The sequence below is a fragment of the Marmota flaviventris genome, chromosome 19 (genome assembly GCF_047511675.1).
Source record: "Marmota flaviventris isolate mMarFla1 chromosome 19, mMarFla1.hap1, whole genome shotgun sequence".
Taxonomy (NCBI): Eukaryota; Metazoa; Chordata; class Mammalia; order Rodentia; family Sciuridae; genus Marmota; species Marmota flaviventris.
In genome coordinates, this window is record NC_092516.1 from 8,132,373 (window position 1) to 8,151,657 (window position 19,285).

The window sequence follows — 19,285 nt, forward strand, 5'->3', positions numbered from 1 at the left end:
CAGGGGCCTTTGGGCTGAGGCCAGCTGGCCAGACCCAGCAGGAAGGTCCCTCTCACCCAGGCCCACCCCAGTAATGGTATTTGGAGAGTCTCTGGGGACAGGCCATGGTCACTGCTGCTCCAGAAGAAGCTTTCTGCATCTACGTGCCGTGCAGGTACGGGAGGTCAAGGATGACTCAGTTCTCTTTCCCATCTTACACAACGGCAGTTGAGAAGGCTGACCTGGACACTAGGAGAAGAAACCTGCAGCCAAGAAGGCTGATGTCATTGGCAAGTTAAAAAGGGAGACCCCGAGCTGAGAAGCCCAAGAGGGGAAGCCCCACTGCAGCCGAGACCCTGTCCTGGCTGGAGGATCTGGAGATACTCCCCATCTGCGAGGTGTTCCTGAAGGGCCGTGTACGAGAGGAAGCACTCAGCTGCTGCATCAAAGTCGAGAAGAAGGAGGAGAAGGTTCTTGTTGCTGTCACAGCACCAGTTGGTGGTGACAAGAACGGGAGGTGCCAGGGTGGTGAGGCTTTGCAAAATGCCTAGATGCTATCCCACTGCAGATGTGCCAGGAAAGCTGCTAAGCCATGGCAAAACACCCCCAGCCAGCGGGTGGGAAACTGCGAGCCAGCCTCACTCCAGGCCCATCCTGATCTTTCTCACCGGGCACCACGGAGGCAAGAGAGGGGTCTTCCCAAAGCCGCCGAGCAGTGGCTTGCTACTTGGGTCGGCACCTCTTTCCTTTAAGCAAGTTCCTCTGCATAGAACACACCAGAAATGTGCCATCGCCACTGCCACAAAGGCTGATGTCAGCAACATAAAAATCCCAAATACCTCACTGATGCTTACTTCAAGAAGAAGAAGTTGGGGCTGGGGATGTGGCTCAAGTGGTAACATGCTCACCTGGCAAGCGCAGGGCACTGGGTTCGATCCTCAGCACCACATACAAATAGAAAAAGATGTTGTGCCCACCGAAAACTGAAAAATAAATATTAAAAAATTCTCTCTCTCTCTCTCTCTTTAAAAAAAAAAAAAGAAGAAGTTGCAGAAACCCAGACACCAGGAAGGTGGAATCTTCAACAAAGAAAGAGAAGATATAAGATCACAGAGCAGCGCAAGGTTGATCAGAAAGCTGTGGACTCACAAATTTTACCCCAAACCAAAGCTGTTCCTTATCTCCGGGGCTATATGCCATCCGTTTTTGCTCTCACAAATAAAATTTACCATCACAAATTGATGTTCTAAATTTCTTACATAGAATCTAATTAAATAACTGATACATTAAAAAAAAAAAAAAAAAAAAAAAGAGGTGGTCAAGGATGGTCACAGCGTTTCCAGGGAGAACCTTGAGGTCTGAACTACTAGTCAGGCCAAGGTCATGTCCCTGGGTGAAACTGGGATGGAGCCCTGGGGTCCAAGGCCATTATCACAGAGAACTGGTATCAAAGCCGCCCTTCTGTAGCCAGGGCCGGTGACTCTGCAGCTACCCTGGTGGGACAAGACTAGGACTCAACAGAACACTGCCTGGGCGGCATGGGGTGGGCTGAGGCCAGGGCAGCCCCCTACCTATCCACAATCCCAGAGGCCCCTGTACAGAGATGCATGTTTCAGAGCCAGGCCCCACAGCCATACAGCCCCTGGGCCACTACCTGCAGCTAGCCAGGTGGCCACAGCCCTACCCTCTCCAACCCTGTGCTTGAGCAGGGCTCTAACAGGCCCCCTGTGGCCCCAGCTCAGGGGCTGCCTAGGGCTTGTGAGGTGAGACCCCACATTACAAGGGCATCTAGAGGGAAGGGACTCTGCAGAGAACTGGTTAGGGGCATCCTTTGGGGCTGCTCTGGGAGGAAGGAGCTCCTGGTCTCTGAGCAGCAAGCTCAGTCTGGATGGGGCCCAGGGCCTTTCTGACCCCACTGAGGCTCCAAATCCTCAAGGGGAGGGGTGCCAGGGCCCATGCCCCAGGGAACCATGGCAAGTTCCAAGACCCAATCCTCCCATCGAAAATGTAATTTGGAAACCAGCAAATCCAATAGGCCTGAGTGCCACAAGTGCCCGCTCAGCTCCAGCACCATACCCTGCATAGCTGTGCCCACCCAGCCAGCTGCCCACCCTGGCCTTGCTCCTGTACTTGACTGCCCAGGCTGTGTGGGGCATGAAGGCCTCAAGGTCACCATTTAGTGGCTTCCACTCAGGCTATGCCCTGAGCAGGCAGGGAAACTGGCTGCCAGGGCCCCTGCCTGGCTACATAGAGGATGGGGCAGGAGCTATTCTCAGGCTACCTTCACCCATGAACACCTCTGGCTTCTGGACAGAGGGCCAGGGACAGTGGTTGAGAGGGAAAGGCCCTACCCATCCCCCCAGGCACTCTATCCACCAGGCTGTGGAGCCAGCCTCCTGGAGCTCTGCCTGAGACGGAGCCTCATGGGAACAGGGCCCACCTACCATGCTCCCTGGAACCTGGACACTGAGGCTGAGGGTCACCAAGCTTGGCTCAGCCGGGCCTCCTCTTCCTTTGCAGTCCTCTGGGTGTGGGCCAGGGGATGGAGGCCGGCAGCTCCCCATCACTCTGGCTATGGGAAAGGGCATCCTGTGAAGCACAGGCTCTAGACAGAAGGCAGAGCCAGGGGTCCCGTCCAGGTGGCCCTGTGCCTGCAGCCATCTGGGGAAGTCACACAGGGGCTTGAGGATGGGCCCCAGGCCACATCAGCCCCCAAGGTCCCACCTCCCGCCCCTGAAGGATAGCAGGAGCAGCTGCTCAGTCTGGTCAGGGAAGTCTCAGGACTGCTGTCCCCAAAGCCCTTGTGCACGAAGCACCGGCTGCACAGGTTTATAAGGGCCACGCTGCGTGTGGGAGGTAAGGCCAGGCCAGACCTGTACCTCTGTGACAGCAGCACGGAACGAGGGCCTTGCTGCGAGGTCAGTGTAGGGGAGGGCGCCAGGAGGCACAGCCTGGTTAAGGTCAGGCCAAAGCTGGTGTGTCCGAGGAGGAGGCTGGGGGCCAGGGGAACTGGAGGGAGAGGAGGCAGAAAGGCCTGGAGCCACAGGACCCCTGTTGGGGTAGGATGCAGGTTTCCTGCTGGGAGGATAGTGTGTGGTGGGGTGCCTCCAGGGAAGCCAGCAGAGAGGCTGCAGGGCCACCCAGAGCAGGGTGGTCAGGGAGCTGGTGCCCAGAAACATTCTACAGCCAATAGTGCCACCTGCTGCTCATGTTGGGTGTCGCCCTGGCCTGGCTCTCCCTGGCCCCAGGATGGATGGGACCTGTTTCCTGGGGTGCAACCCAGCTCTGAGTGACCTTGGGACACACTGGGCAGACCTGCTGCCTCCCTCCGGGGTAGATGTGGCAGTCTGCCTTCAGGCACAGGCTGAGCTCAACCCCACACAGCCACCTCCCTGCACTGTCCCAGGAAGACCTAAGCTGGGACAGCTAGGAGGAGCAGATGTGGCCAGGGTCCCAGTAGGCACTGCCCTGGGCTCAGTCTCCCAAGTGTGGAGCAGGGACCGGGTTGGGACTGCAGGCTCTGACTGGGTGAGACGGCAGGTTAGGGGTTGGCTGAGGGACCACTGGTGTGGAGTGGAGCTGGTATGGGGGACATGGAGGCAGGAGAGAAGTCCCCTCGAGGACTGCAGAGGTGAGGTGCACTGTCTGCACTAGCACCCCACCCCAGGCCCATCCCGGACTGCCCCTCCCTCCAACAGGGCCTCACAAGAGACAGGGCCTCACTGTCTTGCTATTGGAGCACAGAGTCCAGCACAGGGCCAGGCCCGGAAAACAACCCTAGGCACAAAGGACAGATGAGCCAACAAAGGTAACAGAGTGCCTAGGGCTACAGGATCCCTCCCCTGCAGGCTCCCAGATCACAGGGACACACAGGCCTGGGATGGCCCCCTGCTCTGTCCCCCCTAGAACAGGGACACATAGGCCTGGGACTGGACTCAGGAACCTCCAGGAGATCTGCACCTTAGTCATGGTGGGGGGGATGATGGGGAGGAGCTGCTGGGCCCTTTAAGAGGCAGTTCTGCCGGCCCTGACTTCCCCCTCCCCCGAAGGAGGGGCCCTGCTGCCCAGCAACAAGAGGTCCTTGGTGTGTACAGTGTCCTGTCGCTTGGGCGACCAGGAGCTGCTTTCTCTTGAGACACTGTGGCTGGTGCTGTCCTGCTGACCTGGCTGCTGACTTCCAGTGACCCTCCCCCTTGTGCCCCACCCAGCCCCTGGCTGGGTGGCCAGCACCATGGCGCAGACTGATGTGCTACTGACTAAGGAGCCGGCCCCGCAGACCGTGCCACCGTGTGAGCTATCGCCCAAGGTGTATGATGTGGCCTGCAATACGGGGGCCTATACGTCCTCAGGCCTGGCCACCACCGGCTTCCGCACGGCCAAGTACCTGATGGACGAGTGGTACCAGAACTTGTATGCCCACTACCACCAGGCCTTTGCGGACCGTGACCACTCAGAGCGGCAGCGGCATGAGAGCCAGCACCTGGCATCGGAGACAGAGGCACTGGCCCAGCGCACGCAGCAGGACTCCACGCGCAGGGTGGGCGAGCGCCTGCAGGACATGCACAGCTGGAAGTCAGAGCTGCAGCGGGAGGTGGAGGAGCTGATCGCAGATACTGACCTGCTGCTGGCCCAGAAGCTGCGGCTGGAGCGTGCCCTGGACGCTTTGGCAGTGCCCTATTCCATCGCCATGGACAACCTGCAGTGCCGGGAGCGCCGCCAGCACCCTGACCTCGTGCGGGACCATGTGGAGGTGGAGCTGCTGAAGGTGGGCAGAGGACAGCACCTGCCACCCTAGGGCCCGTCCTCTCCAGAGCTCTGGGAAGTGAAGCCCGGCCCTGGCCCCGGGGTCGAGTTTGAGGCTCCCCCTCCCAGGACGCCCCTGCCCTGGACTTCTGTTCCCACAATGGAAACTCAGGCCAGTCAGAGCAGAAGGCATAGGGGCAGGCCAGGAGCTGTTTGCACCTGTTCATGCCACATGCCGCCCCTTCCTCACCTCCTGAGTTTCCCTTCTCTGAATGTTCCCTGTCTCTTTCAAACCCAGCATGACATGGCCTTGGGAGCCCCAGGAGGACTAACAGGCCTGGTTGCTGCTCCTGGGTCTGCAGAATTCCTGAGTCTCTCAAAGTCAGGGCCTCTGTATGCAAAGGCCTGTGGCAACGTGAGATTCAGGGAGATAAAGAGCCTCCCCAGTCCCAGGGCCTCAGAGAGCCCCTGCCCCAGCCCACACTCAGGCAGCAACTTGAGTCCCTCCCCTCCCACATTCTCTCCACATGCCTACCCACCCCCTCCAAGGGCCCCTGCGAAACTGTCTGCCTGCTCAAGATTCCCTAACAAGAACACCAAGGAGTGGGGACACAGACCACAGAGGAGGAGGGGCGTAGAAACCCTACCAAACCCAAGTCACAGGGAATAGGGTCCTTCACACACAGAACAGAAACCCACACTGGGCATGGTGGTGCACTCCTGTAAACCCAGCAGCCTGGGAGGCTGAGGCAGGAGGATCCCAAGTTTGAGGCATCTCATTTAATTTTTGAGGATCTTAATGAGATCTGTCTCAAAAATAAAAGGGCTGGGGGTGTAGTTCAGTTGTAGAGCAAACCTGGGCTCAATCCCCAGCACCCCCCACACCCCCCCCAAAAAGGAAACCCAGCATTACCCTCACATTCTTGATTCTCTGAGGTCCTCAGAGGGTAAGGCTAGCACTTTCAGTGCACTGGGTGGGCTTTGGGGATAATCTCAGAGCCTAGGGAAACTGTCTCAGGTGACCCTCCCCGCAGCCCCTAGAAGCCCCTGGCAAAAAACGCCACCAAAAAGGTTAAGAAGCCCAGAATGAGCCCAGGAAGAAAGCTGGCTCACCCTGTTCTCCAGGAAAAAACGGTGGGGTGAAGGCTGACGAGGGGCTGGACCTGAAGTTCTACAGGGATCCAGGGCCCATAGTAGCCTGTGCCTCCTCAGACCCTCACCAGGGGTGATAGCAGGAGGGCTGCTGCTCAAGAGGGGTCTCCTCCTCCTCCAGGAGGCTGAGCTCATCCGGAACATCCAGCAGTTGCTGAAGAGGACCATCATGCAGGCTGTGAACCAGATATGGTGGGTCACAGTGGCCCCCAGGGTGGCCTAGGGATGGCCCCCATCTCCAGCCATAGGCTAGCTGTGGGGTGGGACATGGGGGTGTGTGACCCTGTGGCTCAGAGAGGGGAGGGGGCCACCAGGCCAGTCGGTAGCACAGGGCTGACATTTTCAACCAGGCCAGCATCTGTTCTGAAGTCTCCTACCTGGGGGGCTGCTCCTGGCACTGCTGGCTTGTGAGGGCCCCGGGGACACCCTGGACAGTACAGGTCCTGGAGCTGAGCTGGAGCCCGTGCAGCTGGGAGGGGTTATGGTCCTGGTGCCCTGCGGCTCCAGACCACCTTCCCTCCCCAGGCTGAACTGGCAGCACAAGGAGACTTGCGAGATGGACTGGTCAGACAAGGTGGAGTCCTACAACATTGATGATACCTGTGCCCGTTACAACAACCAGAGCACCCAAGTGCAGTTCCACCCACACTCCACCAAGCTGGAGGAAAGGTGAGAACCCCAGGGCAAGCCCAACACCTGCCCACTCGCGGCTGCCCCTGTGGAGATCTGCAGGACTCCTTCCCCCAGACCCCAAATACTCTCATTGCCCAAGCCTCTTGGGCAGCACTCCGCTCCCGGGACCCACAAACAAGACCCCTGCTCCAGCCAGGCACAGTGGCATGGGCCTGTAATCCCAGCGGCTCTGGAGGCTGAGACAGGAGGATCCCAAGTTCAAAGCCAGCCTCAGCAAAAGCGAGGCACTAAGCAACTCTGGGAGACCACGTCTTTAAATAAGATACAAAATAGGGCTGGGGTGTGGTTCAGTGGTCGAGTACCCCTGAGTTCAATCCTCGGTAGCCCCCCCGAAAAAAGACCGCTGACCCTGTGCCCAGCATCCGTGCAGTTCACACAGGGCCAGGGAGGCGCCAGGTTGCGTTTCCGCACGCGACCAGCAGAGGGCACGCGGCACCCGCCGGAGTCAACGCCACCCGGGGTGGGGGGCGGTGGGGATGTGGCTTGGCCGTGGGGCGAGGGATGGGGCGCCATGGGACGTAACGGGGCCTTGGAATCTCGTAGAAGGACACGTGGGGACGAGGCGGAGTTACCAGGACTTGCTGGGCCACGGGACCGCGGGCGCACGGAGAACGCTACAGGGCGGGGCTACAGGGGCGCGGGGGCACTTGGCGAGGTCACGCGGGGCGGGGCGGGAAAGCACGCGGGAAGCGCCAGAACCGTCCGCACAGTCCCCCCGACCGGCCACGTCCCCGCCCGCAGCGCCTCCACGCCCGAGACCTGGGCCAGGTTCACTCAAGACAACCTGCTCCGCGCCAAGCGGGAGCTTCTGGCCTCGGCCAACTTGTGGACGCTCATCGACGCAATCCTGCGGGACACCAGTGAGGACCTGCGGCTGCAGTGCGACGCCGTCAACCTGGCCTTCTCGCGCCGCTGCGAGGAACTGGAGGACGCGCTCCACAAGCTGCGGTGCCACCTGCACAAGGTGGGGGTCGAAGGGACACACCGGCCTCTGGGAAGCCTACCCCGTCAAAAGCGCCAGCCCGGACACGCCCCCGCATGGGCACGCCCACTCCTTATGGGACAAGTCCTCCCTGGGACACGCCCACTCCTGGGAATTCTCGCCCCATAAAGAGAGACTGGATCCTCTGGGGCATGCCCAGCCATGAGGGGCCTCCTCGGCCCTCCTCTGCCTTCCGGCACCGCCCCCTGCCCCTGTGAGACCCCAGAAGCAGGCATTCACATCTCACTCCTTAAGCTGGTGTAAAACCAGGTTCCATTGGAAGTTCCAAGTTTCTGGGTGGCTGACCAGCAGTGACAGCCTGCAGGGTGGGCTGGGGTCAGGAGGTGTGGGGCACAATGTGTCTTGGCCTCTCTCTGACTCCAGGCACTTAGCGTGGCCTTTGCTTGCCTCCATGTCCCAGGGTTGGGGCCTGTTGACCACCAGGGCTCTGGACTCTCAGGCCAGAGCTGGGATGTAGCAGGCTGCACCAGGTGCCCCTGGATGGGGCTCCTGCTAGACACAGCCCTGAGGCTGGGGTCTCCAGCCAGGCCTGGACAGCGTGGCCAGGGAAGGAGGAAGTGCTGGGGAGGGAGAGAGGGCAGCCTGCAGGTGCAGGCCTGGCTCAGGGCCATGACACTGTCCTCTGCAGATCCTGCGGGAGATCACTGACCAGGAGCACCAGGTGGCCATGCTGAAGCAGGCCATCAAGGACAAGGAGGCCCCGCTGCGCGTGGCCCAGACCCGCCTGTATCAACGCTCATTCCGGCCCAATGTGGAGCTGTGCCGGGACACTGCCCAGTTCAGGTGCCCAGAGTCTCTGATCTCCCTCAGCCATTGAAGCCTCTCACACAAGCAGATATGGACCCTGGACATGATCCTGGGTGGGGCTTGCATGTCAGGGTTCCATGTCACTCAGGGCTGTCTGATCTTCCTGCAAGAGACCTCAGGGCCTGACAAGCTGAACTTCTGAGGCCACAGGCCCAGAGGAAGGCCCTGCAGGCCTGTCTGCCCACCCTGCCTCTCTGCTGTAGAGTGACTGTGTTCCTGCTGAGGCATGGATGGGCCACATGCTTGTTTTCCTAGTTCATCAAGTCCCAGTTGCTCTTCTAACATGAGTCCCCCCTTCTTTCTCCTTCTCTGTCCTTCAATTTGTTCAAGAAACTGGAGGCCCCAGCAGGTTCCAATGGTGGGTACTGTGTCCAGTCATCAGGGATTGAGCCTGGTCACCTGGCCACTGCTTACCATGGCCACTTGGTGCTGCTATTGCCCAGGGTCTTGCAGAGCCCAGGGCAAAGGCTCCACTTCCCTGCTGGGAGCAGCTGGTGGAGGTCCTGCATAACTTGGAGAGAAGAGCCTCTTTCTTCACACTGTGGCCCTTAGGGCTCCACCCAAGGGCATGGCCCTGGCCCTGGCCCTGGCCCTGTCCTGTGTGCCATAGGGTCAGCTTCCCTGTGAGTTTCCTGACTGCCCAGAGTCCCCAACTTCTGGAACTCTGCTCCCCACCGAGCACCCACTCCTGCGCCTCTGCCCGCAGGCTGGTGAGCGAGGTGGAGGAACTGCACATGTCCCTGGATGCACTGAGGGAGAAGCTCCAGGAGGCAGAGCAGGCATTGCACAACCTGGAGGAGACACGTCTGAGCCTGGAGAAGGACATCGCCATCAAGACCAATAGTCTGTTCATCGACCGCCAGAAGTGCATGGCCCACCGCGCACGGTACCCCAGCGTCCTCCAGCTGGCCGGCTACCAGTGACTGCTGCTGGCACCCGGTGGTACTGTGTTGTCCCAAATAAAAAACATATTGACTTTCTGCAGATGCGTGTGGTCCAGGGTGGAGTCCAGTTGCTGTCCATCTGGGTAGCATCTCCCATCCTGTACAGCCAGGCTTTGCCTGTAGACCCCATTGTCCTGGCCTGGAGAGATGAGGGCTCAGAGCTGAGGGCCAGTGGTCCTGTGCTTCAGTGGACATCATCAGCCTAAGTGAAGACAGAGGCTCTCCACAACCCAACTTCACTGTTGCACTGTCTAGTCCAGAGCAGGGCTGTCCAGCTGGGCCTTCCCCTCCCCTCTGGGCTGGCTTCTTCCTGCCATCTCTGGCCTTGGGCATCCTGTTGGGGTCACCTCATGGCTCCTTCCCCAACACCCCAGGCCTTACCCTCAGCTCCTGTATCCTCAGGATGGGCTGATCCTCCCCAGCACCCTGCCTCCATAGGACCCAGGAAGGGGGCTGGTCACACCCTGAAGAGTGGGGAGGGGGCTCTTGTCTCTGAGGCCCAGGCCCACAGGGTGCTAGTACTGCCCTACAGGGAAAGGGGAGAGGAACAGAGGTGCAAAGCCATCTGCACATGGACACCTAGCCCCAAGAGCCTGGGCTCTGCTGCCCCTGCCCCCACCACTTGCTGACCCCTACATAGGCCACTCCAAGTCCCTGTGTGGACCCCTGCAGTCACAGACCCCAGGAGAGCAGGCAAGTGCAGAGAGCCTTCCTGGGATCATCATCCACCAGGATGGGGATGGGGTGCCTGAGTGGGAGCAGGGCAGGGAGGGCTTCCTGGGGGAGGCCTTGGCTGCTGCAGTGTGGACCAAGGCACAGAGCCTGGGTCAGGGGAGGAGGTGGACATGCTGGATAGAGAGTCCTGAAGCCTCTTGCCCTCTTTGGCATTCTTCTGGGCCAGGCCCTTGGCTCCCTGGACACTCACTGCCCACTGAGGGGGAGAGGCAAACATGGCCTAGGCAGCAGCCTCCTGCTTTCTGTGCGGGTCACTCTCACACAGCTGCCCTGCCAGGCCCCACCCAGCCTTTGCCTGGCAGCCCTGCCCTTTCTTCCGCAGCCTTGACACCTGCAGGGGAGGGGCAGCAAACATGGGAGGAGCCTCCAGGTCCTCCCTTCAGTAACGTTGCCTCCTGGCCCCACAGAAACCACTTATCACGGCTTGGTCACCACGACGACAGCCAGAGCCCTGCTCTTGCTTTCTAGTGTGCCATTTAAATTCACTCTGGGTGCTGCCACCATGAAGCTCCAGTGGGGGGACAGTCCAGAGGTTCTGGGGCTGGCAGAGACTTGGAAGCTGTGCCTCTCAGCAGTACATGGAGCAGGTGGCCTGTACCCCTCTGCAGCTCATGGGTAGGGGCCCAGGAGCATGGCCAGCCATACCACCGTGGGGGCTGAGGACTGTTCATGTCATGTCCACACAGTTCTTCAAAGCCCCTGGAGGCCACCAGGTAGGACCTGGAACAGTGACCCCTCAATAGCCTGCAATCCCTGCCTCCTGCAGTAAACACCCTAGGGGCCAAGTGGCTGGGGTGAGGTCACCAGTTCCAGACCCTTGAATGCCACTACCAAGGAGGGAGTCAGGCTGCCTGCCTGGAGAAGGGACAGGAATGGCTAGACCTGTCCCCTGTCTGTCGCTCTGTGCAGAGCTGCTGCCCCATGTTGGCCAGGTGCGGGGGGGTGAGACACTCTCTGCTGTCCCACCACACCACGCCCCTCACCGCTAGAGGCAGATCATCACCAGCTCTAGCAGCAGAGTGTCTGCGAAGAGGCTCAGGAGATAACAGCCCCTCTGGGCCTCTGCTGCCAGCCTCATTATCACCTGCAGGCTCAAGCTGCTCTGCGCACCCTGCCCATCAGCACACAGGGCCCTCGTCCCTGGTGTGGGAGAGCAGCAGGCTGCTGGGCTGAGGAGTGTCGGGGTGTGGGGGCTGTTCCTGGGCGAAGTTCTTCACCCCTAATGCTGGGGCGGGGGTGGCTCAGGAGGAGTTACTCTAGTCACACTGTGTGTTCCGGCTGCTCAGGCTCCTGGGGCCACCGTGGGTTTGTGTGCATTTGACCCCACACACCCGGGCTCCACGGCAGGTGAGCCACATCTGCAGGGCCTGGTTTTGCAGTGAGGCCCATGGCAACATGGCAGTAGGGATGGGCCTTCAGCCTGGAGCTGCCTGGCCGGACCACTGGGGTCTCCTACTCTCAGAGTGCCCTCTAGACTCCCGGATTGTCCAGCCCCTCATCCCTGAGTCCATCTGGTCACAGAAGGTCCCTCTGTGGATCCCCTTCCTGCTGCAGAGATCACACAGGGGTCCTAGGGAGGGTGAGAGAAGCTCCAGGTGACTTAGGCCTCCACAGTAGCCAGGAGGACCTGGTACCCACCCTGAGCTGCCCCTCTGCCCATAATGGGCCCAGCTTGCTTCTCCTTGGACAGGGGGCACTCTCTGCCACCCAGGGGTCTGCTAGGACCCCAGGGCTCTTCTTGATCCCAGGAGGGCAAGGGTAGAGAGGGAGGGCTGCTCCCAGCTACAGATTTGATCCCCCTCTCCAGCTCTCTAGTTACCCCGTGCACTAGAGTCAACTTTGCTTCATACACAGCATCATCCAGCCATACCTGGACACAGCTTCCTGGCAAATCAAGGCATCGCGGCCCGCTTCCAATCGCCTGCGTTCCCCTATCTGTGCACCCCTGACCAGGCCACTTGGTTGCTCTCATAGGCAGCAAAGAGCTGGCCCTGGACTGACCTTAGGGCCTCTGGCTACAGAGTACATGGTCTGTCCTTCCCTGGGATGGCCAGACTTGGGCAGCTGTAGTGGACTCCGACTCTACCCATGTTACCCCAGAACCCATACCAACTGTCTGCACTCAGGCCACCCCGGGGTGGGGGCCATGGGCCACAGAGCCCCCAACCTCCTAGGCACCAATAGTGTAATACTGACACCCCCTGAGCCCTGCCTGCTGCCTAGGTAGGTCCTAGGTAGGTCCAAGTGTCCTCCTGGGGACACTGGCCACCCCTTGCCAGTGGAGAATCCCAAGACCCACAGGGGTACTGACTGCAGAGGTGTCAGGGTACTGAGCCTGGCACCTGGCCCTTCCCTGCTGACACAGGCTCCCATTTCCATAGGAAGAAAGCGTCACCCTCCCAGGCTCCTGGCAGGTGGGGGCAGGGGGGCAACCAGCGGGGACACAGAACCCCCTTCCATGACATTGCAGGATGTCTACCTCGGGGGCCATGACGCCCAGCCACGCTCTCCAGTTGTCATGGAGATGCCAGTGTCTGTGTCTGAGCTAGGGCTATTTCTGTCCTGAGACTCATTGTCCTGCCCCCGCAGAGTCACCCTTCCTGCAATGGCCCCTCCCTTCAGAGCCCGAGGGTGCGTGTGCTGCCCGCTAGCTCCTGCCCAGACACTATCCCAGGCAGGGTCCAGGAGGACTGGGCCCCTGAGGGCCACCAGACCTGAGGGGGCCCCCCAGGCCCCTTCCTGGGCTTTTTCTCTCCCCTTGAAGAGATTCTTCATCCCCACTGGCTCTTGGGGGGGTCCTTGGCCAGCCCCACGAAGTTCAGGGTAAGGGTCTGTCTCTCATTGGGGGCAGCTCTGCTGGTATCGGGGAGCACTGAACAGTGGTGGGGAGATGACCCTGAGCCCTGGTACATGGCTGAGGCTAGCAGTGTCCTCTGAGGCTGGACTTCACCATTTTGACCAGATAGTGACCTTCTCAGCCACTCCAGAGCTGCCATTGGTGCCCAAGTCTCAGAGACAGGGATCCAGTGTTCTTCGGGAACCCTAGGACCTCCAGCACTCCAAGGGCAATGCTGGGGCAGCACAGGGAAGCCCTGTCCACCCCACCCAGCTCCTGTGGGGACATGGTGTCTCCTGACGTCTACAACCCAGACGAGAGAGCTGCTCGGGGGGCTGCAGGCCAGGGTGGGATGGGCAAATCAGTCATGGGGCTTCAGATCTTCACACCCTCTTCTGTGTTGCCATAGCCCACAGTGGGTGAAGACAGCTGTCCCCAGAGGGGGCCACCAGGCCCTGCTGGGTGCCAAGCTGGGGTGTGAGCTGTCACCTCTGAGGCTAGCAGCCCTGCCCTGGCTTTTGCCAGCCTTCGACAGCCCCTGCCTACCCTCCAGCCTGCAAACACCCACAGCTGGGTCTTCCATCCCCCATCACTGCCTCCCACCCTTCTCTCCTCCCTGGTCATCAGTGTGGACAGCCAGGGGGCAGGCTGGTGGGGGAGCTGGGCCAGCCAAGCAGAACCAGCAGGCAGGGGTGGGCCACCCTAGTTCTCAGGCTACTTCTGCTGCCTCTCCAGCAGGCAGCCTGGCTCAGGGGGAGTCAGCCCTAGGGAGTCGCCATGTCCCATGTCCCAGGTTGTGGGGCCAGGGCCCTGTGTGGAATTGATCTCTGGCTAACACTGAATGCAGCCCTATCTGCCACTGACTGGGGGGGCTCCACTGCTGGGGGTTGGGGGCATGGCACCAAGGGGCACTGTCATTATCCTTAAAAGTCTGCCCTCGTGCCAGGGCTTCTGGCGGTTTCATGGAGGAGTGGAGGCAGACACCACAGACCCCGAACACCGTCTACTCTCCAGGGCTCCCTCTGTCCATGGCCAGACGCTCTCTGTGTCACCAGGTGGGTTGGTGGCCCAGACAGCCTGGTGCACATGGGGGCCCTGGCCTGGGCCCCCCACACTAACACGTGGCCTTCAGCACCCTGCCCATGCTCTGTCCAGTCATCCCTCCCCAAACAGGGAAGCAACCTTGGTTTTCTGTGGGGAGCAGGCTCCAGCCTGAGGCGCCACTCGCCAGCCTGCCTGCCCAGGCCACCCCAAGCCCCTGCTCATGAGGGGTACTAGGTTGGGCAGGAGGAGCTGGAGCCCTGGCAGGCTGTGCAGCCCTTTGGGGCAGGTGACTGGGGGAGGCCTGGCAGTAGGCAGGGGGCTCTGCCTGCGCCTGGCCCAGGGGCAGTGTGGAGCTGCCCTCCGCCTGTTGGTCTTGGCCATCCTGGGAAGCCGCAGGCGCCAGGCAGTGTGAAAGGCTCCTTTCACAGACTGCTGCAGGACTGTGGGAGCTCACGGGGCTATAGCTGGTAGCGCTTGCCGCTGAGAGGTAACCGGATTGTGGGCTGTGGCAGATAGGGGTCCCCAAGCTACCTGGGCAGGCTGGGCTCCCTCCACCCAGCAGTAACCCCCACAGCTGTTCCCCACCCATCTGCCTGGTCCAGGGTGCCCTGGGCTCCTGGACTCTGGGCAGTCAGGGTGTTGCAACTGGGGGAGCTGCAGCTTGGGAGGGCAGGGTCCACAGGGTGCACTGGGCAGAGCAGCCCTCAAGCCTTGGCTGGGCTCCCACTGCAGCCCTGAGGCCCTGACCTGACACACTAGGGGCTCTAGCAGGCTCCTTCTCAGACGCCACTCTCCCCCACCCCAGGTCTGACCAGGATGGCAGCCCCCGCCCTCATGGTCCTGGTGCTGGTGCTGCCTGCAGGGGCCTGGCCTAGCCTGGGCCTGTCCAGGAGGCCCTGTGTGCACTGCTGCCGTCCACCATGGCCCCCTGCTGCCGCCCCTGGCCCACACACCCCTTTGAGTGAACAGGCCCTGTGGGTGGGGCTGCCCCGTGTGCGGCCCACCATTGACATCTCTATCCTCAAAGGTGAGTCTGCACAGAGGTGCCACCTGCACCCAGCCCCTGCCCCACAAGCAGGAAGCAGGCTGCTCTGGGGGACTGAGTGGGTGCTGGGACCCTGGGGCAGGGAGGGTCCTGAGGCTGGACAGCAGGCTATGCTTAGCTCAGACCTGGGTAGGAACTTCCTTGCTCTTGCTCTGCACAACCCAGCTCAAACCCTCCTCTGCAGCTGCCTCAGCACGGCTGCCCCTTTGGCGAGTGGTTTCTCACTGTCCTGAGAAGCAGATTGGGGCCCTTACAGATGAGGAAACTCAGGCTGGGGAGAAGTGAGGCCATGGCCTGGGTGGCCTTGAGGCCTGGAGCCCCAGCCTTGGACCTGGCAAGGTAACGGGGCCTGCAGGCGGCGGGAGGTGGGGACCGTGCTGACCCAGGCCCTGCTTGCTCCCTGCAGGAGAGAAGGGTGAGGCAGGGGCCAGAGGTCACGCAGGAAGGAGCGGGAAGGAGGGTCCCCAGGGCTCCCGCGGCCTGCAGGGCCACAAAGGCCAGAAGGGGCAGATGGGGTTTCCGGGTGCCCCGTGCCAGCATGCCCACGTGGCCTTCTCTGTGGGTCGGCGTGAGGGACTGCACAGCGTGGAGGACTTCCAAGCGGTGCCCTTTGATATGGAGCTGGTCAACCTGGACGGCACCTTCGACCTGGCCACGGGCCGCTTCCGCTGCAAGGTGCCGGGCATCTACTTCCTGAGCCTGCACGTGCACACCTGGAACTTCAAGGAGGCCTACCTGCACATCATGCTGGACCAGCGGCCCATGGCCGTGCTGTATGCACAACCCAGTGAGCGCAGCCTCATGCAGGCCCAGAGCCTGCTGCTGCCGCTGGCGGCCAGCAGCACCGTCTGGGTGCGCATGTTCCACCGTGACCAGGACAACGCCATCCACGGAGAGCCCGGGGACCTCTATATCACCTTCAGTGGCCACCTGGTCAAGCCGGCTAGTGAGCTCTAGCTCATGGTCCCGTGGCCTTCACTTCCAGACCTCTGCCCAGTGCAGGACTTGAGTGGCTGAGCACTGGGGTGTAGGGAGAGCAACTCAGCACCTGGCCTGTCCTTGTGAGGTCTTCCACAGATGGAGTGGCCACACCCAGTCACAGGGGGCAGAGGGATATCATGGGCCTGGTCTACCATGGTGGCTGAGTGCCACCGTGGGACCTGTTCTATCTGCTCATAAAGGCTGTGCCAGGCCCCAGGGCCACACACGGGCTTGCTCCTTGTCGGGGGTTCGGAGGCACCAATGGGGGCTGGGCTGGGCTGGGGGAGGCCAGGGATCGCAGGAAATTGCTGGTCTTTGAGGCACCAGATTCCAGCAGGAGAAAGACAGCAAGCTTCCCGGGGTCAAGGGCGGCACGAGCAGAGAGGGGTGCTGGCCGGGAATGGGAGGCTTGCCCTTGGGGTGAAATGTGGCTGAGCACTGGAGGGCTGCTTTTCTGGGTCTCCAGGGTCCCCCGTGTCTGCAGAGGGCTGGGCTGGGGGGAGTTGGCACTCCATGCCGCAGAGCTTGGAGCCAACCCCAGGTCACAGGTGACTTGGCCAAATATGTGGGAGCAATTATGGGGGTCCCTTTGGAAAAGGAGTGTGGGCTGTGTCTCTCTTTCCTGCCCCTGGGGTCTGGCCAGGCTAGGTCCTGGGAACCTCCATCCGCCCCCAGGTCTGGAATCAGACTTTGCCTGCCACATGGCCCTGCATGCCCTTCCTCATTTCCTTGGCCCCTCTGGCGCCTCTCCTGCTCTGACCTCCTCCTCTCTGGGTCCTCCTTGTGTCTCTTCTCAGGGGCTGTTCCTTCTCCCCATCCCTAGCCTGTGTTCTCTGGCAATGAGACCACAGGGCACTGGCAGGAACAGCATCTAGAATCACCAAACGGCCGAGCTGGCTGACACTCTGGGAAGGCACACAAAGCTGCAGGCCAGGGTCTGGAAGGTGGCAGAAGGCAGCTGCTGGTGGGCTAGGAGCCCCTCTCCCCCTGGGAGGCACTAGGGCTAGGCTCCAGGGACGCTGGCCCCTTGGGCCTTGTCCATTCTGGAAGGCCCCTGGCCTGAGGAGTACCCTTGTCCTCTCTTGCCCTGGCCCCACTCCCTGCCTCCAAGGGCCTCTGACTGGGGTCATGAGATGAATCCCAACCAGCTGGGACTTTCGCACCTTGGCCCAGGAGGCCCTGAGGGGACAGGCTCCTCCTTGGCCACCAGGGCTCACCCCAGGAAGGGAAACTGAGGGCCCCACTTGCCCCTTACACAGCATGACCTGGAGAAGATTCTCCTATTCTCCTGACCAGGTGTGGGGGACACAACTGGAAATAGCAGCCCTCCCGGTCACCAAGGGGCCAGTGGAGGGGTAGACGCCAGTTACCTCACAGGCCTGCAGCCCTGAACCAAGGCTAGAGCCAGAGCCAGTAGTCATTTTTTCCCTCCTACCTGGTGGCCCAGGTGCAGGGACAGTGGGCAGAGGTGGCAGGAGAGGCAGCCGGGGCAGGGAGGCAGAGCTGCAGAAGGTTGGCAGCAGCTGCCCTACCAGGCACAGGGCACTGCTCCCTTGTGAGATGGGCCCAGCCCGACTCTTGGAAGCACCCCTCGTCCTCATAGAGAGATGTCCACTCCACAGGACACTGAGTGTTCTGGCTGGCTTCTGAGGACAGGTAGAAAGCTGAGGTCCAGCCAGGGCTCACAAAGCACCCAGCACTTGCAGTTCTGAGAGTCGACCTCCTAGAGGAAGGGCCCCTGGTGGGCAGGGCTGAGGGGACAGTGCAGAGGCAGGAGCAAGGGCTGCATGCAGCAGCAGGCCCTGAAGGGCTGGCCCCTTTGCTGTCCACAGGAGCTCATCAGTGGGGGAGGGGGCTGCTTCCAGCTGTGGCCAGAGCCTGCAGCCCCCATCCCTCCCCATCTGCAGCAGCCAGTTTTCCACCTGCACTCCCAGGGGCCCTTCCTCCAGGCTTCCCTGGTGTGTCTAAAGGTCTTGGGAAAGTTAAGGAGGAGGCCAGGCAGGGGGTCTCTGGGGACAGGGCTCAGGAGGGGCTTAGGGCCAGGGTGGGACTGGGGGCCAGGCCCTGGCACCTGGAAACTCCATCCCAGAGAGTCAGCCCCACCCGGGATGCTGAGGTGTGGGAAGCCCCTGTGTCCTTTTATGGTTGGAGTAGCTGGACACACCCGGGCTGGTGGCAACCGGCAGGCACAGCAAGAAGCTGCCTGAATGCTAGTGGTGTGGCAGTACGTGGCAGCAGAGAGGCTTCCCTACAGAGAAGAGGTATCTACACAGGGTATCTACATCCTCCCACTCCTGAACTCCCCTCCTGCCCATCCAGGACACCCATGTCCCTACATCCTGAGGGCCAGCCTGGCCAGAAGGGATCCAGGAGAGAAGTCCCAGCCCAGTCCTGGCTGTGCATCCTCAGGCATGTTGCCTGACCTCTCTGAAGCACCAGGGTGTGTGGTTGGTGCTCACAGGAGCCACACGGTGAAATCCAGGTCCAGTTCCAGCCCAGCTGGCTTCAAACATCCTACGTTCTGTCTCCCCTGCTCTGCAGCCTCCACTTCCCTCCTGCAGTGGGGTGCAAAGGGCCTCTGTTTGGGCTTCCAGTGCAGGTCGAGCAACCTTGCCTGGGGCTGAGCTGGGTCTGGGTGCTGGGCCTTGGAGGAGCCTGCAGACATGGGGGCCAATGTGGTGGCCACTCTCCCTACTCCCACCCACTCAGCACGAATGCAGCTGTCCAGAGCTCTATGGGGGCCCTGGGGCAAGGGTCCCCTTGGGAAGGCAGCCTTGGACAAGGTCTGCCAGGGCAAGGAGAACACCTATCCACACCAGGCTCTGGATGGGGGCACCCAGGAATTCCGGAGGACAGCCCTGGACCAGCCACCTTGGACCTGCAGCCTCCTTCTCTGCAGAAAGCCCCGCACTGCAGGAGGCGCTGCAGGGAGTTTCTGATCTCCAGAGCCCAGGAATTGCCCACCACCACACGGGGAGGCAGGGATGAGTCCAGACAAGGGCCCAGGCAGGACCAGGGCCAGGCCTGCTGCCAGGTTGCCCACTGAAGGGACGAGAGTAGTGGCACCTGCTGACAGTAGCACAGCTACCATGTGGACAGGCCAGGGAGGGGACCGCGTCTCTCTGACGGTGGCGAAGCGTATCTGTTAAACCCCATATGCTGGGTTAGAGAGGCAGTAGGACACCTAACCCCCAGCCTCAATGCACTTGTGGGGATGTGCTTGGGGCCACTGTCCTGGCCCAGGATGAGACAGCAGTTATTTATTTTTAAAAATGACCAAGAAATGGAAGAAGATAAGAAAGTCACATTCAATTTTCTTCAAA

At 61.1% G+C, this 19,285-nt stretch overlaps 2 protein-coding genes and 1 pseudogene across 4 annotated transcripts; all 3 read left to right on the forward strand.

Annotated features, from left to right (window-relative positions):
• The first annotated feature begins 522 nt into the window (after positions 1–522).
• On the forward strand, positions 523–1,229 carry LOC114096960 (large ribosomal subunit protein eL6-like; annotated as a pseudogene).
• A 2,981-nt stretch (positions 1,230–4,210) lies between these two features.
• On the forward strand, positions 4,211–9,300 carry Tekt4 (tektin 4). Of its 2 annotated transcripts, none has more exons than XM_027940668.2 (6): positions 4,211–4,744; positions 5,996–6,066; positions 6,400–6,543; positions 7,309–7,531; positions 8,199–8,353; positions 9,084–9,300. In XM_027940668.2, the coding sequence occupies exons 1-6, from the start codon at positions 4,211–4,213 to the stop codon at positions 9,298–9,300; spliced, it is 1,344 nt and encodes a 447-aa protein (XP_027796469.2). The 2 variants fall into 2 exon arrangements, with proteins under 2 accessions (XP_027796469.2, XP_071461645.1); XM_071605544.1 differs by having other exon boundaries at positions 4,211–4,729.
• Positions 9,301–12,769: 3,469 nt separating this feature from the next.
• Positions 12,770–16,117, forward strand: C1qtnf8 (C1q and TNF related 8). 2 transcript variants are annotated; one of them, XM_027940965.2, is made up of 3 exons: positions 12,770–12,879; positions 14,742–14,963; positions 15,388–16,117. In XM_027940965.2, exons 2-3 carry the CDS (start codon positions 14,753–14,755, stop codon positions 15,936–15,938), a joined length of 762 nt encoding a protein of 253 aa, XP_027796766.2. In that variant the 5' UTR covers positions 12,770–12,879; positions 14,742–14,752; the 3' UTR covers positions 15,939–16,117. The 2 variants fall into 2 exon arrangements, with proteins under 2 accessions (XP_027796766.2, XP_027796767.2); XM_027940966.2 differs by lacking the exon at positions 12,770–12,879 and adding an exon at positions 13,889–13,947.
• The last annotated feature ends 3,168 nt before the right edge of the window (positions 16,118–19,285 follow it).

Excerpts from the sequence above, each read along its gene's own strand:
- Tekt4 (XM_027940668.2), top strand. The coding sequence starts at position 4,211 with ATGGCGCAGACTGATGTGCTACTGACTAAGGAGCCGGCCCCGCAGACC. Across the intron at positions 4,745-5,995 it reads TGGAGGTGGAGCTGCTGAAG|GAGGCTGAGCTCATCCGGAA; the intron begins GTGGGCAGAGGA and ends CTCCTCCTCCAG. Across the intron at positions 6,067-6,399 it reads CAGGCTGTGAACCAGATATG|GCTGAACTGGCAGCACAAGG; the intron begins GTGGGTCACAGT and ends TTCCCTCCCCAG.
- C1qtnf8 (XM_027940965.2), top strand. The coding sequence starts at position 14,753 with ATGGCAGCCCCCGCCCTCATGGTCCTGGTGCTGGTGCTGCCTGCAGGG. Across the intron at positions 14,964-15,387 it reads TGACATCTCTATCCTCAAAG|GAGAGAAGGGTGAGGCAGGG; the intron begins GTGAGTCTGCAC and ends TGCTCCCTGCAG.